The following is a 23,340-nucleotide window of genomic DNA, read 5'->3' as shown; positions in this document are numbered from 1 at the left end:
CAGAGAAAATCCACATACCAAAGTTCATAATGAAAAAAGATTCTGCTAGAAACTGAAATGCACCAAATAATATCTATTCTAATGTAGTGCAAAGTAAGATTTCAGGAACTGAAATATTGGCAGGAGGCTGCTGACACTGACTGAGGAGCCAAACAGTCAAGGAGTAAAATTCATGTTGTCAACAGAAAGCAAAAGGCACAGGTCACAGTACGTTAGTTCCCTTTAGTCATTGAGGCAATCAGAGGAGATCTGACAATCATACACACACTGGCAGCTATTCTGAATAATGTATGAATACTTTGGCTGATACTGATTGGAGATTTGAAGAAGAATAGGGGAAAAGATAACTGAAGGGAGTTTTCAGAGGAGATGATAGTAGAATGTCCTTCATAAGACCATAAGACATAGGAGTGGAAGTAAGGCCATTCGGCCCATCGAGTCCACACTGCCATTCAATCATGGCTGATGGGCATTTCAACTCCACTTAACCGCATTCTCCACGTAGCCCTTAATTCCTTGTGACAGCCAAGAATTTATCAATCTCTGCCTTGAAGACATTTAGCGTCCCGGCCTCCACTGCACTCTGTGGCAATGAATTCCACAGGCCCACCACTCCGTGGCTGAAGAAATGTCTCTGCATTTCTGTTCTGAATTTACCCCCTCTAATTCTAAGGCTGTGTCCACGGGTCCTAGTCTCCTCGCCTAACGGAAACAATTTCGTAGCGTCCACCTTTTCCAAGCCATGTATTATGTTGTAAGTTTCTATTAGATCTCCCCTTAATCTTCTAAACGCCAATGAATTAAATCCCAGGATCCTCAGCCGTTCCTCGTATGTTAGACCTACCATTCCAGGGATCATCTGTGTGAATCTCCGCTGGACATGCTCCAGTGCCAGTATGTCCTTCCTGAGGTATGGGGACCAAAACTGGACACAGTACTCCAAATGGGGCCTAACCAGAGCTTTGTAAAGTCTCAGTAGCACAACGGTGCTTTTATATTCCAATCCTCTTGAGATAAATGACAACATTGCATTCGCTTTCTTAATCACGGACTCAACCTGCATGTTTACCTTTAGAGAATCCTTGACTAGCACTCCCAGATCCCTTTGTACTTTGGCTTTATGAATTTTCTCACTGTTTTGAAAGTAGTCCATGCTTGTATTCTTTTTTCCAAAGTGCAAGACCTCACATTTGCTCACATTGAATTCCATCAGCCATTTCCTGGACCACTCTCCCAAACTGTCTAGATCCTTCTGCAGCCTCCCCACTTCCTCAAAACTACCTGCCTGTCCACCTAACTTCGTATCATTGGCAAACTTCGCTAGAATGGCCCCAGTCCCTTCATCCAGATCATTAATATATAACGTGAACAGCTGCGGCCCCAACACTGAACCCTGCGGGACACTACTTGTCACCGGCTGCCATTCCGAAAAAGAACCTTTTACCCCAACTCTCTGCCTTCTGTCAGACAGCCAATCCTCAATCCGTACCAGTAGCTCACCTCGAATACCATGGACCCTCACCTTGCTCAGCAGCCTCCCGTGTGGCACCTTATCAAAGGCCTTTTGGAAGTCTAGATAGACCACATCCACTGGGTTTCCCTGGTCTCACCTACTTGTCAGCTCTTCAAAGAATTCCAACAGGTTTGTCAGGCACGACATCCCCTTACTAAATCCATGTTGACTTGTTCTAATCCGACCCTGTTCTTCCAAAAATTTAGAAACCTCATCCTCAATGATGGATTCTAGAATTTTACCAACAACCGAGGTTAGGCTAATTGGCCTATTATTTTCCACCTTTTGTCTTGATCCTTTCTTGAACAAGGGGGTTACAACAGCGATCTTCCAATCATCCGGGACTTTCCCTGACTCCAGTGACTTTTGAAAGATCTCAACCAACGCCTCCGCTATTTCCTCAGTGACCTCCCTCAGAACTCTAGGATGTAGCCCATCGGGGCCAGGAGATTTATCAATTTTAAGACCTTTTAGCTTTTCTAGCACTTTCTCTTTTGTAATGGCAACCATACTCAACTCAGCCCCCTGACTCCCTTTAATTGTTGGGATATTACTCAAGTCTTCCACTGTGAAGACTGACGCAAAGTACTTATTAAGTTCTCCAGTTATTTCCTTATCTCCCATCACTAGGCTTCCAGCATCAGTTTGAAGTGGCCCAATATCTACTTTTGCCTGTCGTTTGTTTCTTATGCATTGAAAGAAACTTTTATTATCATTTCTAAAATTACTGGCTAGCCTTCCTTCATATTTGATCCTCTCCTTCCTTATTTCTCTCTTTGTTATCCTCTGTTTGTTTTTGTAGCCTTCCCAATCTTCTGATTTCCCAGTGCTCTTGGCCACTTTATAGGATCTCTCTTTTTCTTTAATACATTTCCTGACTTCTTTTGTCAGCCATGGCTGTCTCATCCCTCCCCGGATAATCTTTCTTTTCTTGGGGATGAACCTCTGTACAGTGTCCTCAATTATAGCCACAAACTCCTGCCATTTTTGTTCTACTGTCTTCCCCGCTAGGCTCTGCTTCCAGTCTACTTTTGTCAGTTCCTCTCTCATGCCCTCATAATTACCTTTATTTAACTGTAACACCATTACATCCGATTTTGCCTTCTCTCTCTCAAACTGCAGACTGAACTCTACCATGTTATGATCGCTGCTTCCTAAGTGTTCCCTTACTTTAAGATTTTTTATAAAGTCTGGTTCGTTACATAGCACTAGGTCCAGAATAGCCTGCTCCCTTGTGGGCTCCATGACAAGCTGTTCCAAAAAGCCATCCTGTAAGCATTCCATGAATTCCCTTTCTTTGGATCCACTGGCAACATTATTTACCCAGTCCATCTGCATATTGAAGTATCCCATGATCACCATGACCTTGCCTTTTTGACATGCCTTCTCTATTTCCCGGTAAATGTTGCGACCCTGGTCCTGACCACTGTTAGGAGGTCTGTACATAACTCCCTTTTTTTTTTGCCTTTGTAGTTCCTCAATTCCACCCACACAGACTCCACATCATCCAACGCTATGTCATTCAGTGCCATGGATTTAATTTTGTTCTTAACTATCAAGGCAACTCCATCCCCTCTGCCCGCCTTCCTGTCTTTTCGATAAGTTGAAAATCCTTGGATGTTTAACTGCCAGTCCTGACTCCCCTGCAACCATGTCTCTCTGATGCCTACCACATCATAATCATTCATGATGATTTGTGCCATTAGTTCATCTGCTTTGTTATGAATGCTACGAGCAGTCAGCTAAAGTACCTTAATGCTAACTTTCTTATCATTAGAGATATTGGAAGTCATAAGATGTCCTAAGTTATCCTTCCTTTTTGCTGCATTCCCAGTCTGCCTCAAGTTTAAATCCGCCTGCACATTTGCTATCCTGTTGCTTATCTTTCCATTTAACTCCATACTCCCTGCCGCTTTCACTTTCCCTTCCCCCCCCCCCCCCAACTCAGAAGTTTAAAGTCCTACTGACCACTCTATTTATCATCTTCGCTAGAAGATTGGTACCTGATCGGTTCAGGTGGAGACCGTCCCAATGGTACAGATCCCCCCAGTTCCAAAACAGATGCCAATGCCCCATGAAGTGGAATCCCTCTTTCCCACACCAATCCCTTAGCCACGTGTTTACTTCCCTAATTTTATTATCCCTATGCCAATTGGCACGTGGCTCAGGCAGTAATCTGGAGATTATGACCCTTGAGGACCTGTACTTCAATTTCCTTCCTAGTGCTTGATAATCCCCAAACAGGTCCTCCACCCTAGCTTTGCCTATGTTGTTAGTCCCAACGTGGACCACAACAACTGGATCCTCCCCCTCCCGCTCTAATATCCTTTCAAGCCGGTCGGAGATGTCCCGCACCCTGGCACCGGGCAGGCAACACACCATGCGAGACTCCTGATTCGGCTTGCATAGGATACTATCTGCCCCCCTAATTATAGAATCCCCTATAACAACTACTTGTCTTTTTGCTCCCCCCTCTTGAATGGCCTTCTGCATCATGGTGCCGTGGTCAACTGGCTCATCCTGTCCAGAGCCCTTTTCCTCATCCGTACAGGGAGCAAGAATCTCATACCTGTTGGACAAGGTCAAGGGCTGAGGCTCCTGCATTCCTGAACTCAGGTTCCCCCTACCTGCCTCACTTACAGTCACACTCTGATGGCACTGATTACTAACTGAATGTGAATTACTTAATCTCCCAGGTGTGACTGCCTCCTTAAACAAAGCATCCAGGTAATTCTCCCCCTCCCGGATGTGCTGCAGTGTTTGAAGCTCAGATTCTAGATTATCAACTCTGATCAGGAGTTCTTCCAGCATCCAACATTTGCTGCATATGTGGTCACTGCCATTCACAATGGGATTAGCCAGCTCCCACATCATACAGCTACAGCAGAGAGTGTAGAGCAAGAAACACAAGCAAAAGAGAACATTCCTTAACTCCCATTTTCCTCCAACACAATGCACTTGTCAAGTCGTTCCATCATTTCCAGGAGTAAAACACACACCCTGTCAGATTGCAGTGCATTTTCTCACTAGACAATAACTGTGATGCCATTTTAAAATGGAAAAGAAAACCTTTATCAAAAGATGCAGAATACGTTACAATTAGAATCTCACACTTTAGAATAAGCTTGGAATTTGATCCCTTCACAAAATTTCGGTTTGTGTTTCCGATGATATTGCAGATCCTGACAGGTCCACATTGAGTCCCAAACTAACCAATCAGAGTGAGGTTACCATGCCTCCACAGTAGCCAATCAGAAGACAGTTCGTTCCTCCATCCCTCATTAGCATTGATGACGCTGTCAGTCCAATACGTGCGAGCTCCGAGTCCGCTTTCCCTTATTCTGTATCTGAGAGTGAGCGGCGCTATGGCTGAGGAAAAGAAGGGTCAAGTTGCCAAGAAGGGCGCGAAGAAAGCGGTGAAGAGGGCGCCAGCGAAGGGCGGCAAGAAGAGGAGGCGGTCCAGGAAAGAAAGTTACGCCATCTACATCTACAAAGTGATGAAGCAGGTTCACCCCGACACCGGCATCTCCTCCAAGGCCATGAGCATCATGAACTCGTTCGTCAAAGATATTTTCGAGCGCATCGCGGGGGAGGCTTCCCGACTGGCCCATTACAACAAGCGCAGCACCATCAGCTCCCGGGAGATCCAGACCGCCGTGCGGCTGCTGCTGCCCGGGGAGCTGGCCAAGCACGCCGTGTCGGAGGGTACAAAGGCGGTGACCAAGTACACCAGTTCCAAGTGAGGGACCGCATTGCACTGAAACAAACACACATCCACAACCCAAAGGCTCTTTTAAGAGCCACCTACAATTTCTCTGAAATAGCTGGACCATTATGTTTCTGGGTTTGTACCATTAATGTCATTGCGAGGTTTGTATGTTGTAAATGTTATAGAAAGTGACAGCTGACCCGGTGCGCGCCTTACTTTCAGATGCGATCAAGTATATCCTGTAGTCCCTGCCTGGGGAGAGAGATCATCTTAAACGCCACTGAGACATTTTTCAGCTGATTTTATGTGTCCGTGTTCCTCTGTTATTCGATCAGTTCAGGAGTTACAAGCCCCGATGGGGCACGAATCTTGAGTTTCACCCCCGGAAAACGAAGTGCCCCGAGTACCAGCCGACTAGCAAAATAAACAGGTTCCCTCGGAGTGCGATTTTACTTTGTTTACTTTTCATTTCCAAATCTCCGCACTGGTATTGTCAGGATGTAGCGCCGGGCAAAATGCACCGAAACAAAACTCGAACAGCTGCAGGAGTGGCAGAGTAAATGTGGAGTTTTTATCGATCTATGATCGTGTGCAATAGGGAAGGAAACTTTAAAATATTCTCGAACGATCGTGTTCACTATTAATGCACTGACTCGGGAGAACGTAATCATGTTTTATCAGTATATCGGGGTGCTGTTGAAATGTGAAATAAATGATTAGTTGCAGAGTGCAGGGTTTGACGCCTTTTTTGTTTCCGCTTGTGTTGAATGTTCAGAAGATTCCATTCAGGATCAAAAATGGGCAGATTCCAGGAGGCAAGGTAAAGGGTACACTTTTAACGTAGAAGTAAATTAAACCTAGGATTCGTGCATTCTTCTGTGTTTCAACTCTCTACTTTTCGATACATATTGGCGGGCTTTTCAAGTTGTAAAAATGTGGTTGATGATTTGGCGCTGGTACTTTCCGCCTTCCTCCCCATGCCCTCTCCGGATTGGGGAATGAGGCAGATATCTGATTGGGAATTGAAACAACATTAGGCGGGGCTGGACAATGGGACCAATCCGAAATGGCCGCCCCACCATTCCTCCCGAAGGTATAAGAGGCCGCAATGTGGGCGGAGTGCAGCATTCTCTGTGAAAGTGCTTGTGAGATTGTGACCATGTCCGGAAGAGGAAAGGGCGGTGGGAAAGCTCGCGCCAAGGCGAAGTCTCGGTCGTCCCGGGCTGGCCTGCAGTTCCCGGTGGGCCGTGTTCACAGGCTCCTGAGAAAGGGTAACTATGCTGAGCGTGTGGGTGCCGGAGCGCCGGTCTATCTGGCTGCGGTGCTGGAGTATCTGACGGCTGAGATCCTGGAGCTGGCCGGCAACGCGGCCCGGGACAACAAGAAGACCCGCATCATCCCCAGGCACCTGCAGCTGGCCGTGCGCAACGACGAGGAGCTCAACAAGCTGCTGGGAGGGGTGACCATCGCTCAGGGCGGGGTGCTGCCTAATATCCAGGCCGTGCTGCTGCCCAAGAAAACTTCCGCTGCTGGATCTGCTAAAAAATGAAGAGACCGTCCTTGAATCTGACAGCCCAAAGGCTCTTTTAAGAGCCACTCACAGCATCTGTGAAAGGAGCTGAACACTCCCGTCTGTCGGATTGAATTACCTTCCTTTAATTGATATCGGTTTCAGTCCCTGCCTTATTCGATACTGTACTGTCATTGTGTGTGTGATCTGATATGAAACCTTTCCTCATGGCCGTTTACCGTTTGAACCGTAGCACATTGAGCGTGAGAAGTTTATCATGTAATATTGATACAACGCAATCTTAACAATGCTCGGAGTACATTATTTTTATTGCTTGTTGATGTCTGTGGTCCCGTGTCTTTAATTATCGTCGTATAAATGAATCACTCAGTCCCTGTACTCCTTGCTCACAGGCAGTTTCACGTTATCTTGAACAGCATTTAGGAAGAGCTGAATTGCTCCAGTGCCGCGAGTAAGTTTATAATGAGTGGTCGCTGACCCTCGGTGTTTTATTCTCGGATGAGTTCCAGTGTAGGGTCCTTTCCCTGGCAATGGACAGGGATGGTAATGGAGGCAACAGTAATTTTTCAGCTGCTTCGAGTTGGTCAAGTTGCTGTTTAATACTGGACCAGTTCGGGAGCTACCCGCCCCTGTGGGATATGACCCTGATTTTGATCTCTGGCAAACAGAAGAAGCGAGTCAACATTAGAGGGCTACTGGAAAAACGCAGCAAGAAAGGCTTTTGCCCAAAACATCAATTTTCCTGCTTCTCGTATGCTGCCTGAACTGCTGTACTTTTGAAGCACCACTCTAATCTCCAGCATCTGCAATACCCATCTCTGCCAAACAGAAGTGCCCTATCTTTGAATTCCACCGATTCATTTTACAGTTAAATTTCCATACACCGATGTTGTTGCTTGATTGCACAGTGCTCTGAATGAGACTTTCTGCTGTCGTTTAGAAGCTTTCAAAATGAACTGAGATCAAACCAGGACAGTTGCCTCACTGCAAGGGTCAGTCAAAAAGCACAGAAACAGATCCTTCTGTCCAACCAGTCCATACCCAATATAATCTCATGCTAGTCAAGTCCCACCAGCCTGTTCTTGGCCTATGACCCTCCAAAATCTTAACAATGATATACTTATCTAAATGCCTTTTCAACGTTGTGACTGTGTCCATATGCATCACCCCCTTTCGAAGTTAATTCCACATAATCTATACTGTTTTAAAAAAAAACTTACTTTTAAAATCTTTTTCCTTTTACCTTAAAAATGTGTCTCATAGTCTTGAAGTCTCTTACCATAGAAAAAGATACCTACCATTCCCATAACCTTTAACTCTCATGATTGTCAAAACTCTATCACCCATCAAGATCTTAAACTCCAGAGAACAGAAGTCCCAGCATATTCTTACAACAGAATCTTCCATTCCCATCAACATCCTAGTAAATCTTTACTGAACCCTTTCCAGCTCAGTAGCATACTTTTCATAACTTGGTCACCAGAACGTGATACAGTAATCCAGAAGAGGACTCACCAACATCCTATACAACCTCAATACGCCCTTCCAACTCCTGTCCTCAAAGGTCTGAGCAATAAAGCAAGCACGCTAAATGTTTTCTTCACCACCTTGTCTACATGTGAAGCAAACTTCAAAAAAATGCAGCTGGCCAACTAGGTCTCTCTGTTCAACAGCACTACCCAAGGCCCTTCTTGTAATTGTATAAGTCGTACCCTTGTTTGTTTTATAAATATGCAATGCCTCAATAACTCCATCTGCCATTCCTCAAACCATTGACTGATTTAATCAAGATTTGTTTCTAATCTGAGATAGCCTTCACAGTCCACTATACCACCAATTTTGATGACATCTGCAAAATTACTAATCTAACCTCCTGTATTCTCATCACATTCACATTGCAGAAACAAACAGGTACATTTTGATAATACAGTCACATAATCCCAAAGGAAAGTCTGACAGGTATATATTGATAACTACATTTTTACATTCACCTAGAACCTAATGAGGCAGATTGATAACTAAAATCACATTGACATAGCAAAAGCTGACAGGTAGAGACTGGTAATGACATTCTCATATTCACACAGCAGAATCTGACAGGGGCAGATAGATAATTGGACTGTCATCTTCACATCACAGAAACATACAGGGAGAGATAGATAACTAGACAGTCATATTCAAATTACAGAAACTGATGGACAGATCAATAACTACACTTCCATATTCACAGATCAGAAACTGACAGGTACAAATGGATAGGCAAAGGTGAGGACTGCAGATGCTGGAGATTAGAGTCGGGAGTGTGGTGCTGGAAAAGCACAGCAGGTCAGGAAGCATCCAAGGAGCAGGAGAATCAACGTTTTGTTTAAAAGCCCTTCATCAGTACAGATGGATAACTACACCAATACATTCACATCGAAGAAACTCACAGGAAAAGAATGATAACTAAACTCATGTATTCCTGTCGCTGAAAGCAACAGGTATATTTCAATATGGATCCCCACATGTTCACTTCGCAGAAGATGGTAGGTTGACATTGATAACTACGTTCACATTTTAACAATGCCGAAACTGACAGAGACAATTGATTAAACTATCCCATTTACAGACTAGAAACTGTCATAGTCACACAGTAGAAACCAACAGGTATAGGGTGATAACTTCACTCAAGTATGCACAAACTTACTGGGAGAGGGTGATACTTGTCCTCACATATTCACATAGTAGAAGCTTAGAGCTGCAGATTGATACATAAGCTCTCATTGTACGTATAAAATAGTTGGCTATATTCTTATTGGAGTTTTGAAGAACAATGTATGACCTTTCGAGCAAAAAAAAGATCTGAATGGAGTTGACAGAGTTGATGCTGAGAGTATGTCAATTCTCAAAGAGAATACTGAGTAAGGGACACAGTTTTGAACAGGAAGCCTTCTGTCTAAGAAAGCAATGCAGAACATTCTCCCCTTGTTCAGTTCCACAGAGAGCAGTTAGGGTTGAGTTACCAGCTTAATTTATGCTAATGTAGTCATATATCTTTTGATAAACAAGGAAGTCTTGGTTATGGGCACTAAATATCAAAATGAGATGAAGACCATAAATAAAGCCTTTGTGATCTGTTCTCAGGACAGAGTACACACAGACAGATAGAAATGTCACAGAATTCTCATGCTTCTTATGGTCTTCTGCTTTGAGATATTTAAAGTGATACAAGATTGAAAGAAGTTAATAACTACAGCATATACACTGTATCTGCAGCATCATTCACCATGCACTTTACTGATATGTGTGTGCTCACAGATCGCATACTGATCGATTCAGTTACAAGTTACCCTGATGTTTCAAGGATGGAGTGAAAAAAAGTATTAACTATCCATTTCATCAGAAACTTTGAGATGTTGAGTTATTTGCTCTCTGTCATGCCAGTGATTGACTGAAACTGAGTAAATACAAGATTAGAAACAATAAACTGGCAGTTACAGAATGAAATACTGAGTCAATTGCAAAGCAATACATTGTTAGGATATAATACAACTATTCATTAGCTATAAACTGGCATAAACAATGTAACATCTGCAGTGACATTGCAGATATTGTCAGTAACAATGTACAAAGTATTATCCTTTATCAAAATGATGCAGTTATAAATACAAACCCAACTGCACTTTGCAGAAGCTAATATTCATAGGGTTTGGAAGTGGAGGGTAGTGAGTCCTACCTGAGTCTGTCCAAAGTGGTACTTGGTACTTTCAAAATTGACACCAACAGAGTAAAGCAACAAGGTACACTTCAGAAGGTTTGAGTTACAGTCCAGTAACATACTGACATGTTAAGACTGTGAAATAGAGTTTACAAGAATACATCCCAGAAACAGACTGGCACAGATTGGAATCGAGAGTGTGTTGCTGGAAAAGCACAGCAGATCAGGCAGCATCCTGAGCAGGAGAATCGTTGTTGAAGCATAAGCCCTTCATCTCGACGTTTTGGGCATAAACCTCTGACCCCCAGCATCTGCAGAGATCACTTTCTCCTGGGGGCACAGATTGGAGGAATATTTCCAAGTGACTGACAAATAGTGTAACATTTTACCGCTCACATCAGTGTTTGATGGTTACGGAATAAAACCTGTCTTGGAATAACACTGACTATTAGATGGAGGACCAGAGCCTCATTGGACAGATGTTGAGTTAATGCAAAATGTGTAAATTAGGACATGACAGATATAAAGTTAAAGTGACGCATATATATAGCATGCTGACAGTTGCTGGTGAACAGGCATTCGCGTAAGACTGAGAAATGTTATAAATCCCTGCATGAAACTGCAAGACGCCTAATTGAAAAGTGCAGCAACGTGGTTCAGTTACACTGCACGTACTTTCAAAGCACATAGTTATCGAGACGTGTCTGGGCCCACACTTATCAGTCAAGGTCTCAGAAATATATTCATCCCACAGTCAAGACATGACTCAACTCGTGACTCAAGAAAAGTATTAGATTAGATTAGATTACTTACAGTGTGGAAACATGCCCTTCGGCCCAACAAGTCCACACCGCCCCGCCGAAGCGCAACCCATCCATACCCCTACATTTACCCCTTTCCTAACACTACTTGGAGCTGGTGTACTTGGTCACCGCCTTTGTACCCTCCGACACGGCGTGCTTGGCCAGTTCCCCGGGCAGCAGCAGCCGCACGGCGGTCTGGATCTCCCGGGACATAGAAACTTATCATTTCTCTTCAACTCCGTGCAATTGAGAACGAGATGCATCAACCCCAAGTGTAGAAAACATTCTCAGTCAGGTTCCAGTGGTACGTGTAACTTGACAAAAAAATGTAATCGCAATTTCGAATGGATGAGAGCTTTTTTTTCACATAGTGACAAGTTCTGTGTTAATTCCAGCCTATACAGAGGAACAGAAACAGACATGCGGAGATAGAAACACATCAGCACAACAAGTAAAAGGAAACCGAGCCAATACCACAGTCACTGTCTGTATCACAGACACGAAACAAATCTCCCTCAGTCAGACTGACAGGAACAGAATCACCATCCGCTTTACATTTCGTTGCAGATCCACATTGGATCTCACACTAACCAATCAGAGAGACTCAATGTTTGGGCATGACTCTGTGTAAGCTACCCAATCAGGAGCCCAGCTTTCCTCCATCCTTCATTAGCATTCCCGACGCCGTCAGTCGATAAAGAGGGAACTCCGAGGTCCCTTTCCCTTATTCTGTGTCTGGAAGTGAGCGGCGCTATGGCTGATGAGAAGAAAGCACAGCAAGCCTCCAAGAAGGGCGCGAAGAAAATCATAAAGAAGGCGCCAGCGAAGGGAGGCAAGAAGAGGAGGCGGACCAGGAAAGAAAGTTATGCCATCTACATCTACAAAGTGATGAAGCAGGTTCACCCCGACACCGGCATCTCCTCCAAGGCCATGAGCATCATGAACTCGTTCGTCAACGATATTTTCGAGCGCATCGCGGGGGAGGCTTCCCGCCTGGCCCATTACAACAAGCGCAGCACCATCAGCTCCCGGGAGATCCAGACCGCCGTGCGGCTGCTGCTGCCCGGGGAGCTGGCCAAGCACGCCGTGTCGGAGGGCACAAAGGCGGTGACCAAGTACACCAGCTCCAAGTGAGGGACCGCATTGCACTGAAACAAACACACATCCACAACCCAAAGGCTCTTATAAGAGCCACCTACAACTTCCCTGAGACAGCTGAACCATTTCTTTAAGCGTTCTTTAGTTTCCATGTGATTTTTTGATCCGGCGTTTCAACTTCTAGTGCTTTCTGTTTTTGTATTAGTAAGTACTTTGCAAATCATTCGCGAGTGAGATGGAGAGTGCAGATCAAGCGCCAGTGAGTCATTTTTCATCTTGCTTGTTCACCCCTGGCAGACAAATGCCCGCGTCTTTCCGTCTCACGATTGATGCATTTTTTCTTCTGATTTACTTTACATTTCCAGTGCACGGGTTTGACCCGATTTTTAGCAATGCAAACTAAATCTTCCTGCTGTCGGTGAGAGACTTTCAAACAGAACAGAGAGAACTCCAAAACAGCTTCCTGGCTGAAGCGTGGAGCTTTTGCTGAATCTTAAAATATCGTCTTAAAAAACGTGTACGCCCTCGATGCTGAGCCGGAAGAATGCTGTATGCTGCTTTATCAGCATATCGGGGTGGTACGGAAATGTGTAAAGAAAAGGCAGGTTGCAGACTGCAATGTTTGGCCTGTTTTGTTTCAGTTTCTTCTCAAGGTTTAGAAAATACCTGTATCACTCTCAAGATCAGATACAGATCGGCAAATGAGGGAGAGTAAGACCGTGTGAATTATACGTTTGTAAACTAAAAGTAAATTAACATGAGTGTTAATGTTTTTTGAACTTCCACAGTTTTTTGTACTTCATTATTCAGGTTAAAAAATACTCCTTTGTTTGGAAATTGGCGGGCTTTTCAATTTTGAAAGAAAGCGGTTGATGAATTGGCGCCCGTCGTTTCCGCCTTCCTCCCCGTGCCCTCTCCGGATTGGGGAATGAGGCAGATATCTGATTGGGAATTGAAACAACATTAGGTGGGGCTGGACAATGGGACCAATCCGAAATGGCCGCCCCACCATTCCTCCCGAAGGTATAAGAGGCCGCAATGTGGGCGGAGTGCAGCATTCTCTGTGAAAGTGTTTGTGAGATTGTGATCATGTCGGGAAGAGGAAAGGGCGGTGGGAAAGGACGCGCCAAGGCAAAGTCTCGGTCGTCCCGGGCTGGCCTGCAGTTCCCGGTGGGCCGTGTTCACAGGCTCCTGAGAAAGGGTAACTATGCTGAGCGTGTGGGTGCCGGAGCGCCGGTCTATCTGGCTGCGGTGCTGGAGTATCTGACGGCTGAAATCCTGGAGCTGGCCGGCAACGCGGCCCGGGACAACAAGAAGACCCGCATCATCCCCAGGCACCTGCAGCTGGCCGTGCGCAACGACGAGGAGCTCAACAAGCTGCTGGGAGGGGTGACCATCGCTCAGGGCGGGGTGCTGCCTAATATCCAGGCCGTGCTGTTGCCCAAGAAAACTTCCGCTGCTGGATCTGCTAAAAAATGAAGAGACCATCCTTGAATCTGACAGCCCAAAGGCTCTTTTCAGAGCCACTCACAGCATTTGTGAAAGGAGCTGAATCGTCTGTCGGATTTAATTACATTCCTTTTAATGTGTAGAGTCCTGGCTGTTGTACTTAACATCGCTACATTTCTATCTCCTTTTTATTGGGTATTGTTACTGCCTGTGGCAGCAGAGGAAGATTATCATAGAATACGATTGTCAGGGTGTCCGGAAATACATTATTTCTCATTATACCGTCACTGCCTGAGTGACCAATGTTCTATGAGTTTAGAATAGTGTCACGGGTGTTCCCGATCGGGTTTAGCTTCACATTTCCTTTAACTGCATCAGTAAGAGCTGAATCCTCTCACTGTCTCTGTAGTATATACCTTTGCAATTTATTCTCTGCTCGGTTCATATCCACTTTTTTTTCGCCGGCCTCGAGAGAGCGTGTTCAACAGCAGTCAGTCAATTTTCAGCTGTAAAAGGAGGGAATGAGGTAAAGTGAGATTGTGTGAAGTTTAGTTTCGTAATCGAAAAACCAATCAACGTGTACGTAGTCGTGCATCCTCCTGCTTTTTTATACGTGATGGTGCGCATTGTCAGATTTGAAAATAAGCCGTTGATCTCTTGGCGCAATTTTTTCCCTTTTCTCTCCTGCCTCCACCTCACCACAAGCCATATTAACGCAAAGGGAGTCAATGAGGAGATGGGGTTTTTCCTGAAATATCTAACCCAATACCAAAATTTGATGTGAACATCACTCATCTAATTACTATATTACCGCAATCTCTGAATGAAGATCTCATTAGTTGCAAATTCACTGCCGCTGCCTTCTGTCTTTAACTGAATTCCAAGAGAAATACTGTACTAATACCCCTATCGCTTCCTCCGCTCTCTGGATGAGCAACCGAACTTGTATCCGCCGTGAATTAATCGAAACACCGCCGATGTAAACATCTTAAAAGCTAAAACAGTGTACACGTATAAAATTACAGAACCACACTTTATCAGTAATTTTTATTTCATCCAAATTATTACTTGCCCGACGTCAATTTGTTATCGCTGCCTGAGCGGGCAGGTTCGAGGAACGCGCCACATAACACATCTGCAGGCTCCCAGTAACAAAACTGAGCTGAGTGTTATGCCTGGGAAATATAAATACTCTAATATGTAACATTAACGTCTGGGTTCCACAATAAATAAAAACAAATTATCATTTATGCCAAGTACACAATGATATCATTACTGAGATGGACAGGTATTCACGAAAATAAGAGGATCGAAGGTTACGGGAAATTGGAGAAATATCAGCCATGATCGAATAGCAGAACAAGCTAGACGGGCAGAATGGCCTAATGCTGCTGCTACATCCTACTATTACAAAGTTACGATGTGATTCTTTCCATGGAATAACCAGATTGCACAAAAGTAGAGTATCGATTGGCCGAATAGCCTCTTATGTGCACTGTAGAAATACTTGCAATTTTAAAATCATTCGCCACGGTAAACAGCAACAAAGTGAACCGTCCACTCCGAATGCTCTCTGCCGTACCGCAGAACACGGCATTAGTACATTTTTGGAACTGAAGTAGTTGTAAAAGTCGGGATAAACGTGAAATAACCGGCTACAGCAACATTCCCCTCAGTATGCGCTGCCTTCCCCGTCCTCAGGTCTCCGCTCTCTATCGGAGAGTTTGGGTGGCTCTGAAAAGAGCCTTTGGGTTCGCTGGAAATGGGTCGCTTCATCCTCAGCCGCCGAATCCATAGAGAGTGCGGCCCTGGCGTTTCAGAGCGTACACCACATCCATGGCGGTGACTGTTTTGCGCTTGGCGTGCTCAGTGTAGGTGACCGCATCCCTGATCACATTCTCCAGGAAAACCTTCAGCACTCCGCGGGTCTCCTCGTAGATCAAGCCCGAGATGCGCTTGAACCCGCCACGGCGAGCCAGGCGCCGGATGGCTGGTTTTCTCCCCAAAGCTGACTATTCCTGAGCAGAGGAGCGCATGCGTGAGGCCCTCCCCCAGCGCTGCCATTGAGGAGCATTTACTCAGTGAGTGCTAGAGGTTTGTTTGAAACAGACCGCAATGGAGAGATCAGCGCCCAGGGAAGCGAGGGAACAGCAGGCTCCTTCCAGCAGCACATCGGGATGGGAGCCTGGGACACAGAGGGGGCTCCGAGACCGGGATTGATTCGGGGTGAGTTCAGGGAGAACCGGGGGCCGTTTGTAAGAGGCCGAGCGGAGCAGGAACTGGTCCCAGAACTTGGAGTGAGCGGGCTGGGGGGAAGAGAGAGGAGAAAGTGAGGTCTGCAGATGCTGGAGATCAAAGTTGAAACTTTATTGCTGGAACAGCACAGCAGGTGAGGCAGCATCCAGGGAACAGGAGATTCGACGTTTCGGGCACAGGCCCTTCTTCAGGAATAAGCAGAGAGTGTTCAGCAGGAGAAGATAAAAGGTAGGGAGGAGGGACTTGGAGGAGGGGCGTTGGAAATGTGATAGGTGGAAAGAGGTCAAGGTGAGGGTGATAGGTCGGAGTAGGATGGAGGCGGAGAGGTCAAGAAGAAGACTGCAGGTCAGGAAGGCGGTGCCGGGCTGGAGGGATCCGGCTGAGACAAGGTGGGGGGAGGGGGGATGAAGAAACTGGTGAAGTCCAAGTTCATCCCCTGCGGTTGGAGGGTTCCCAGTCGGAAGATAAGACGCTCCTCCTCCGACCGTCGGGTTGTTGTGGTTTGGCGGTGGATGAGTCCAATGACCTGCATATCCTCGGTGGAGTGGGAGGGGGAGTTGAAATGCTGTGCTACAGGTTGGTTGGGTTGGTTCGTCCGGGTGGCCCAGAGGTGCTCTCTGAATCGCTCCGCAAGTAGGCGGCCTGTTTCCCCAATATAGAGGAGGCCACACCGGCTGCAGCGGATGCAGTAGATGATGTGGGTGGAGGTGCAGGTGAATCTGTGGCGGATATGGAAGTTTCCTTTGGGGCCTTGGAGAGAAGTGAGGGGGGAGGTGTGGGCGCAAGTGTTGCACCTCCTGCGGTTGCAAGGGAAGGTGCCGGGAGTGGAGGTTGGGTCGGTGGGGGGTGTGGATCTGACAAGGGAGTCGCGGAGGGAGTGGTCTCTACGGAAAGCTGATAGGGGAGGGGAGGGAAATATATCCTTGGTGCTGGGGTCTGTTTGGAGGTGGCGGAAGTGACGGCGGATGATGCGCTGTACATGGAGATTGGTGGGGTGGTAGGTGAGGACCAGTGGGGTTCTGTCCTGGTGGCGGTTGGAAGGGCGGGGCTCAAGGGCGGAGGAGCGGGAAGTGGAGGAGATGCGGTGGAGGGCACCGTCGACCACATCGGGGGGGAAATTGCGGTCCTTGAAGAAGGAGGCCATCTGTGTTGTACGTATTTTGAACTGGTCCTCCTGGGAGCAGATGCGGCGGAGACGAAGGAATTGGGAGAATGGGATGGCGTTTTTACAGGGGGCAGGATGGGAGGAGGTGTAGTCCAGGTAGCTGTGGGAGTCGGTTGGTTTGTAGTAGATGTCCGTGTTGATTCGGTCGCCTGAGATAGAAACAGAAAGGTCTAGGAAGGGGAGGGAGGAGTCCGAGACTGTCCAGGTGAATTTGAGGTCGGGGTGGAAGGTGTTAGTGTAGTGGATGAACTGTTCAACCTCCTCGTGGGAGCACGAAGTAGCGCCGATACAGTCATCAATGTCGCGAAGGAAGAGAGAGGCCTTTCTCGGGCTGTGTGTGGGCCTGCTGTGGGAAGAAGCTGCTGTGGGACATTCTTGTGGTTTACAATCCTCTGAACCCGGTTTTATTTTCAATCTGTTTTCCGCTCTTTCTTGAGGTAGTGTGGACCAACTGTAGGAATGGGATACTTTTGTAAAAGGACATACACTGGGGTCTTGGTAAAAACATTAGAAATAGTGCCGTTTTTCCTATTTCTAACAGGTAGTTGGGGAGTTGGATGGTGAACTGTATAAGCATTCTGGTGGTTGAGTACTTCCACTCATGGTGCTGGGCAGTTGTTGCTCAGTTTCTGGATCTCACTCAACTGATATCAAGGTAAAAATCACACAACACCAGGTTTTCGTTCAACAATTTTTTTGGAAGCACTTGATGTGTAACATTGTACACCCCAGTCCAACACCAACACCAACATCAGAGAGCACCTCTGGGCCACCCGGACGAACCAACCCAACCACCCTGTAGCACAGCATTTCAACTCCCCCTCCCACTCCACCGAGGATATGCAAGTCATTGGACTCATCCACCGCCAAACCACAACAACGCGACGGTCGGAGGAGGAGCGTCTTATCTTCCGACTGGGAACCCTCCAACCACAGGGGATGAACTTGGACTTCACCAGTTTCTTCATCCCCCCTCCCCCCACCTTGTCTCAGCCAAATCCCTCCAGCCCGGCGCCGCCTTCCTGACCTGCAGTCTTCTTCTTGACCTCTCCGCCTCCATCCTACTCCGACCTATCACCCTCACCTTGACCTCTTTCCACCTATCACATTTCCAACGCCCCTCCTCCAAGTCCCTCCTCCCTACCTTTTATCTTCTCCTGCTGAACACTCTCTGCTCATTCCTGGAGAAGGGCCTGTGCCCGAAACGTCGAATCTCCTGTTCCCTGGATGCTGCCTGACCTGCTGTGCTGTTCCAGCAATAAAGTTTCAACCAACATCTCCAAATCAACTGGTGTCGAATCACATGAAAAACAAACAATCCCCAGAAAAGGAGCAGCTCAGGGCAACAATGGAATCAGATCCGTGGTTCTGGTTAAGTTGTTGGAGTTAAAGAAAAAAACAACACACATCCTAATGAAGATGCAGTTCAATATTGCCAGACTAGCCTCATGTTGATTTACAGGTAGTGTCCCTGTGTCTTCCTCCAGATAAACCCCTGAGGGACGAAGACACTGTAATACTTCCTCAGTTCAAAGCAAAGAGTGACCAGCTGCCTCTAACAAACAGAGGGTATGTAGCCCATTGACGTTTACACACCAGTGTTGAAGATAGATAAACTGAATCCTCATCCAAAATAGACATTCAGGAACAACATTAAAATCTGCAATTATTAAGAGCATTTTCAAAGTTACAATGAAGATAGACAAGTAGGCCACATTGTTGCATTGTTTCAACAACCATCCGTGAAGGAGGGGTTAAGTATAGAGATGGAGGGAAACTGTGCTCACTCACAGGACAAGAGTTACCGAAGAGTCGTCGAGCCATGGAGACGTATAGCGTGGAAACAGACCCTTCGGTCCAACTTGTCCATGCCGACCAGATATTCTAATCTAATCTGGTCCCATTTGCCAGCACTTAGCCCACCTCTCTCTAAACCCTTCCTGTTCATATTGTTCAAGTATAGATTTGAGACAGCCCAGGGAATCCCTTGTGGACTCAGATCTATAAACCTCTCTTGATTCGTCCTGGAGATCATACACTTTGGTAGTCTGGAATAAAAACCTCTTCCAAACAGTTTAGTTTAATTTTAGCCTTGCCCTTTATTTACCAATAGTATCAGTGTTACAACATAACATTTACACATATAAGCCAGGCTAGCTGAGGTTCTAAAACCTTAGAAAAGTAGGATACCAGCTCTTCCTTTAAGAGCCCTCGCAGGCTGCTCCACTCTTCTGTCTCAAACAGGCTTCCATTTTACAAAACTTTACAAAAAAGGTCTGTATTCGCTTAACTGATCACTCTTGTAGGCCCTTAGCCATCCATCAGGGGGAAAAACAGATCCAGCTGAGTCAGCGCCTGTTGGTGAGATTAGTCCCTGTCATAAAGAGGTATCAGTCTAAACTAAATGGGAGAGGTCATAAGGTAACCTTGCACAGCTTGCATGTCAGATATCACTGTTTTCTAAAATGGCATCTTAGAGAGGAGGGCAAACTTTGACCATAAAATGGCTTCCTGACAGATTGTGTCAGAATCTCTTCAATGTTAGGTTTAGAATACTTTTTAAGCTAGGAGCAGACTCCTGCTTTTTATCTTTAGCACAAAATCATTCTGTAACTGAGGCTGAAAGGTTACATTTGAAATGATTCATTAGTCTCAAATTAAACATGCTTTCTTTTCAGGGTTGTGTTTCAAATTCAAAGAAGACAGAAGATCTGACGAGTTAGAATTGACAGAGAGTCAGTCGTGGTGTGTAGGAACACCAAGTAAATTAAAGGTTAGATTAGATTATTTACAGCATGGAAACAGGCGCTTCGGCCCAACAAGTGCTTCTCATTATTACATTTTAGAGTTTGTATTTCATAATCAGTGATGGCTACTCAAAATCAGCATAAAGTCCCAAAATGCAAATAAATTCCAAACATTCATCTCTCTCACACACTCTCACTCACACTCACGCACTCACACACACAATAAGAATCCATTATAATTGATAGGACCTGACCGTTTATTACAAGGCTTTTGACATGCTTCTGAGATGATACAAAGTTTCCGAGATCACAATCAAATACTGTCATTAAATTCATAAGTTACCAACTTTGAATGTTATCACTCTGTGTCTTTTTTTTTACATAGATTAATTGATGTTAAGGCAAATGTTCTTAATTGCTTTAGAGCATCCTGTTATCACTTGGTGAGAACAGATTATTTTTATCTTCTGCACATCCTAGGTTCCCCCTTTTGTGGCCTGATGCCTCCCTGCCTGCCCTGTTTATTTTCTTGTGTTCTATAATTCAACATTACATTTAGTCTAGGTATTTAAGGGCAAGTTTTAAGGCTTTCTCATTATATTCGCTCAGATGCCATTTAAATGTTATAATTGTACCAGTCTCCAACACTTCTCCATGTGCCTGATGATTTTATAAATTTCTACAAGGTCACTCTCCAGGGTAAACAGTTCCAGCCTGTTCAGCCTCTGCCTACAGCTCAAATTCTCCAACCGGGGTGAAGCATATTTACATGGAGTTTGGGTGACTGAAAAGGACAGAATTAATCCTTGACTGAATACTTGTCACATACCGAGATGACAATTAAATAACATGAATTTCAAACAGACAATCTATACAGGTAGCTCGTGTGCTTTACTCACAACACGTCCTTTCTATAACCCACTGGCAATACAACTTGATAAACGTCTGCCCACTTCTCATCTGCCTGAATGTGATGTTCTCCATTTCCTCCTTAAGACATCATTTTTAAGATAATAACAATCAGGGATACATTTGGATTCATTTTGTGTATGCCTTTTGATACAATTGCTTTAAATTTTCATCTTTTTGCTATAACTCAGTTAATTTACCTGAGCTAAAGATGTCTGCTTTGTCATCTCTGTTCCTGGTTTGTCTCAACTATCTATCAAACAGGGTCTCTGCTAATTTCCCTTCAACTTTCTTATCTGTACTCTTTGATCTTTCCTGTTTCAACTGGTGAATTTGTAACCTCGTTACCACACATTCAGGAAACATCCCAGGATGTGTGTCCTGCAGTAGTCCAGTTGCCTGAATTTCCATTGGCTTTTCAACCACAATCATCACTCCCACCAGTGAATCAGCAACATCATTATCAAGGACAAATTGTATTCCCGGAGCTGAAAGTTTGTCCAGTACTCCTACTATGACTTCTCCCCTCTTCACTCTAACCTCACTTCTTACAATTGAGCATTTCTTATTTCAATGTGAATTCCAGTTACTCATACCTTTTCTGGCAATAGTCCTTTAGAGGTACATATATCTTCATCTTTTAGCATCACAGATTGAGAGGATCCTTACATCTCTGAATATTGCTACCTCTTTACCTGTTCCTCCTGGCCTATGTGAGTAAACTTTACCTTCACGGTGTATGGTTTAAGAAGATCTGGCACTTCCTCCATAAACAACCTCCAACCAGCTTGTACATTCTGGTGCAGCTTTCTAGTCTCCACAGTGCTCTCTGTTACCACTCCAACAAAATTCTCTGGCTTATCCTGTTTTCCTACATCTGGCTTCTCAGTGTTTTTCCGAACCAGCTAATACTGATTCCATGGCCTACTTTATTGAAAACACCAGAGCTTTTTCACATGTCTTTCCCCTTCAAGGGTTTCCTTTTTACCCTGTGGTAAATTATTCTTATGATCTTCACAGAGATCTATTTTTTACTTTCCATGTGAGAATTTCTCTTATCCACAATTATTATCCCTCATGGATTGAAATTGATTTTGGCAGCCCAATTTTGATTGATTGATCAACTCAATCATCAGCCATTTCTGATGTCAGTCTTACTGTTTTAACTCTCTACTCTTACATGTGAGTTCTCATTACATCAGGAAGTGAATTTTTGAATTCCTGTCGAAGCGTCAATTACCAAAGTTCAAACTCCCTCTTTATTCCTTTCCTCTCTCTCCTTTTCTCTCTTCTACCTCTCTTCTGTTTTTAATCGTAATTCAAACTGTTTCGTTTCTGTTGCCCTTTCCTTGACTTTTGCCTCTGACTCGAGTTGTTTCATTCTCAATTGAATGTTAGCCATCCCTAAAGATTCTGATGGCATTTCCAGCAAATTTAAATGGTGATCTATGACTGTAATTATCCCCCTTTTCCTCATGGAAGGAGGCAGTTGACCTCCAGCTTGTCTGCTAATTCCAGCAGCTTGGTATTAATCACTTTTTGCAAAAATCTGAAGCCACTTCTTTCACCGCCAGAAAACTCTTGATGACTCAAAGAGCCATTGCTATCCCAAACACTGTTTCCTGATGAAGGGCTGATGCCCAAACATGATTCGCCTACTCCCCAGATGCTGCCTGATCTGCTTGGTTTTCCAGTAACACACACTCGTCACTGATCTCCAGCATCTGCAGTCCTCACTTTCTCCAAGCGCTGTTTAAACCAATTGAATTCCAACACCCGGAACAAAAGACGCTAAGACTTACCACTTGCTGCCTTCGAATCCAACAAATCAAATCCCAAATCAGAACTACAAAATAAATTCTGCAAACAGCCCCCAATCTGTTATGGAAAAGGCCAGATCCCCTCCAAACATTTCAAGAAAGTAACCCAGACCCTAACTTTGCTAATTGTTTTAAGTGGGTGTAATGAAGATATTCCAGGAGGGATGCAGCTGGTCAAACCAGTAGTTTTAAACAAAACAGTTTGATTTACACATTTACTGAATGATACACAAACAAAAGAGAGCAGAATACTAAATAACTTAAAAATCCAAAAACCCAACAGACTATACCAACTTAATGATGGTGTTCCCAACATTTACAACAATCCCCACAAAAGGTAAAGTCAAACACAGGGTCTTACAGGAGAGATGTCAGAGAGAGAGTACCATCATGGACCTGCTTCTTTGAGTTCAGCAACCTTTTCAACTGCCAGACTGCTTTCAGTCAATAGCCAGACAGCCAAAAACCAAATCAAGCCAGAGAAAAGCTGAGCTGGGAAAACTGGGCCACTCCCCTTTCATTGTACAAGTGTTCTTCTTAAAATTGTGGAAGCCTGAGGCATTACCAAAATCAGAATGGCCTTGAAACCCATCAACTCCGACTTTTCAGAACCTGTGTCTTTTACAGCATCACAGCAGACTGC

At 45.0% G+C, this 23,340-nt stretch overlaps 4 protein-coding genes, 1 long non-coding RNA gene and 1 pseudogene across 6 annotated transcripts in view; 5 read left to right on the top strand and 1 right to left on the bottom strand.

Moving 5' to 3' along the window:
* Positions 1-23,340, bottom strand: part of LOC122545874 (uncharacterized) — a 229,790-nt gene that overhangs the window by 12,583 nt on the left and 193,867 nt on the right. The window lies entirely within an intron of this gene.
* Positions 4,841-5,285, top strand: LOC122544602 (histone H2B 1.2-like). The gene has a single exon (XM_087984874.1). It carries the CDS (start codon positions 4,879-4,881, stop codon positions 5,254-5,256), a length of 378 nt encoding a protein of 125 aa, XP_087841000.1. The 5' UTR covers positions 4,841-4,878; the 3' UTR covers positions 5,257-5,285.
* On the top strand, positions 6,331-7,053 carry LOC122544552 (histone H2A-like). Its single transcript, XM_043683867.2, has one exon. It carries the CDS (start codon positions 6,331-6,333, stop codon positions 6,769-6,771), a length of 441 nt encoding a protein of 146 aa, XP_043539802.2. The 3' UTR covers positions 6,772-7,053.
* LOC122547099 (histone H2B 1/2-like) lies at positions 11,545-13,156 on the top strand. The gene has a single exon (XM_087984771.1). The coding sequence runs from the start codon at positions 12,007-12,009 to the stop codon at positions 12,385-12,387; it is 381 nt and encodes a 126-aa protein (XP_087840897.1). The 5' UTR covers positions 11,545-12,006; the 3' UTR covers positions 12,388-13,156.
* On the top strand, positions 13,441-14,133 carry LOC122547098 (histone H2A-like; annotated as a pseudogene).
* Positions 15,853-23,340, top strand: part of LOC148135538 (uncharacterized) — a 334,519-nt gene continuing 327,031 nt past the window's right edge. The window contains exon 1 of the long non-coding RNA XR_015755027.1: positions 15,853-16,026. This is a non-coding gene — a long non-coding RNA (uncharacterized LOC148135538). The remainder of the gene's footprint in view (positions 16,027-23,340) is intronic.

The sequence above is a fragment of the Chiloscyllium plagiosum genome, unplaced genomic scaffold (assembly GCF_037043375.1).
Source record: "Chiloscyllium plagiosum isolate Xiang-an unplaced genomic scaffold, Cpla_swu_hap1 HiC_scaffold_49, whole genome shotgun sequence".
In the NCBI taxonomy this organism is placed as follows: domain Eukaryota; kingdom Metazoa; phylum Chordata; class Chondrichthyes; order Orectolobiformes; family Hemiscylliidae; genus Chiloscyllium; species Chiloscyllium plagiosum.
The sequence above is the reverse complement of the archived record's forward strand: the minus strand, read 5'-3'. Positions and strand labels throughout refer to the sequence as shown.